At 44.4% G+C, this 1,028-nt stretch overlaps 1 protein-coding gene across 1 annotated transcript; it reads right to left on the bottom strand.

The window, feature by feature from the left end:
- Window positions 1-251: 251 nt before the first annotated feature.
- Window positions 252-647, bottom strand: LOC118844722 (40S ribosomal protein S12-like). The gene has a single exon (XM_036752684.1). It carries the CDS (start codon window positions 645-647, stop codon window positions 252-254), a length of 396 nt encoding a protein of 131 aa, XP_036608579.1.
- Window positions 648-1,028: the final 381 nt, after the last annotated feature.

Genomic DNA, 1,028 nt, shown 5'->3' on the forward strand with positions numbered 1-1,028 from the left:
AGCTCCACTTTCTTGAATTAACTCCTTCCACTCACAGTGCAGCAGAGTAGGGTGAATTACCAGATGCTGCTTTCCTTCTCCTCTGCATTTGTCTATAAGGGCAGCAGAGGTCATGTCACACAAAGTAGTCCTCTAGGCTCAGCTCTTACTTTCTTGGACACTTTGGTTAAGGCTGCTTCCCTATTAGCAAGAGCCACTTCTTTCAGTCTTTGAAAGCTTTTTTTTTTTTCAGACCAAGGCTTTTTATTTATTCATTTCTTGCATTTAAAATATTCTTCAATGACATCTTTGGCCTGAGATTCCTTGCCATAGTCCTTGACAACAATGCAACTGCAGCCGACCACTTTATGGGGCTTTCCCTCTCTGTCAGTTTTACAGAGGCCTACCTGTTCACCCAGCTTCTTGTCATCAACCTTTATCAAGTTGATCTGGTGCTCAGCACACAGGGCCTTAACCAACTTTACATACATAGGTTCATCACAGTTGGAAGTAAGAACACAAAGATGGGCTTGGCGTTTGTCCAAGGCTTTGGCAGCTTCATGAATTCCACGAGCTAGGCTATCATGGATGAGTATGGTCTTCAGCACTTCTTGTAGAGCAGTGTTAACATCCATTACACCTCCAGCAGCAATGCCTTCCTCAGCCATGGCAGCAGTTCATGGGTGAAGCTAAATCTTGAAAACACCCAGGAGCCTCCGCCAACCGCTCGACTCAGCGGCGACAGGAAAAGAGCGAAAACTTTTCTTAAAAGCACAAATTTGATGTTAAGAACTTGACTCTACAGAAGCTGACATCGTCTCAAGATGGGTTGACTGGACCTTCCACCCCTGAGATCTGGATTCTCCCTTCTTTTACCCCAAATTCTTTGTAAACTCTCCCGGGTATCTTGCCAGTTTACTACATCAGTGCCTGATGAGCTCCTAGGGTAGTGTCTCCATTTCCTAGCTTATTTCTACACAGGGTCAGATTCTGAAGCACTGTTCAGAAGCAGGTTATATTGACTATAATATTCGATGCAGGTTTTGTAC

The sequence above is a fragment of the Trichosurus vulpecula genome, chromosome 3, assembly GCF_011100635.1.
Source record: "Trichosurus vulpecula isolate mTriVul1 chromosome 3, mTriVul1.pri, whole genome shotgun sequence".
Classification (NCBI taxonomy): domain Eukaryota; kingdom Metazoa; phylum Chordata; class Mammalia; order Diprotodontia; family Phalangeridae; genus Trichosurus; species Trichosurus vulpecula.

What these genes read in the sequence shown, in the direction of transcription:
- LOC118844722 (XM_036752684.1), bottom strand. Translation starts at nt 647, where the DNA reads ATGGCTGAGGAAGGCATTGCTGCTGGAGGTGTAATGGATGTTAACACT.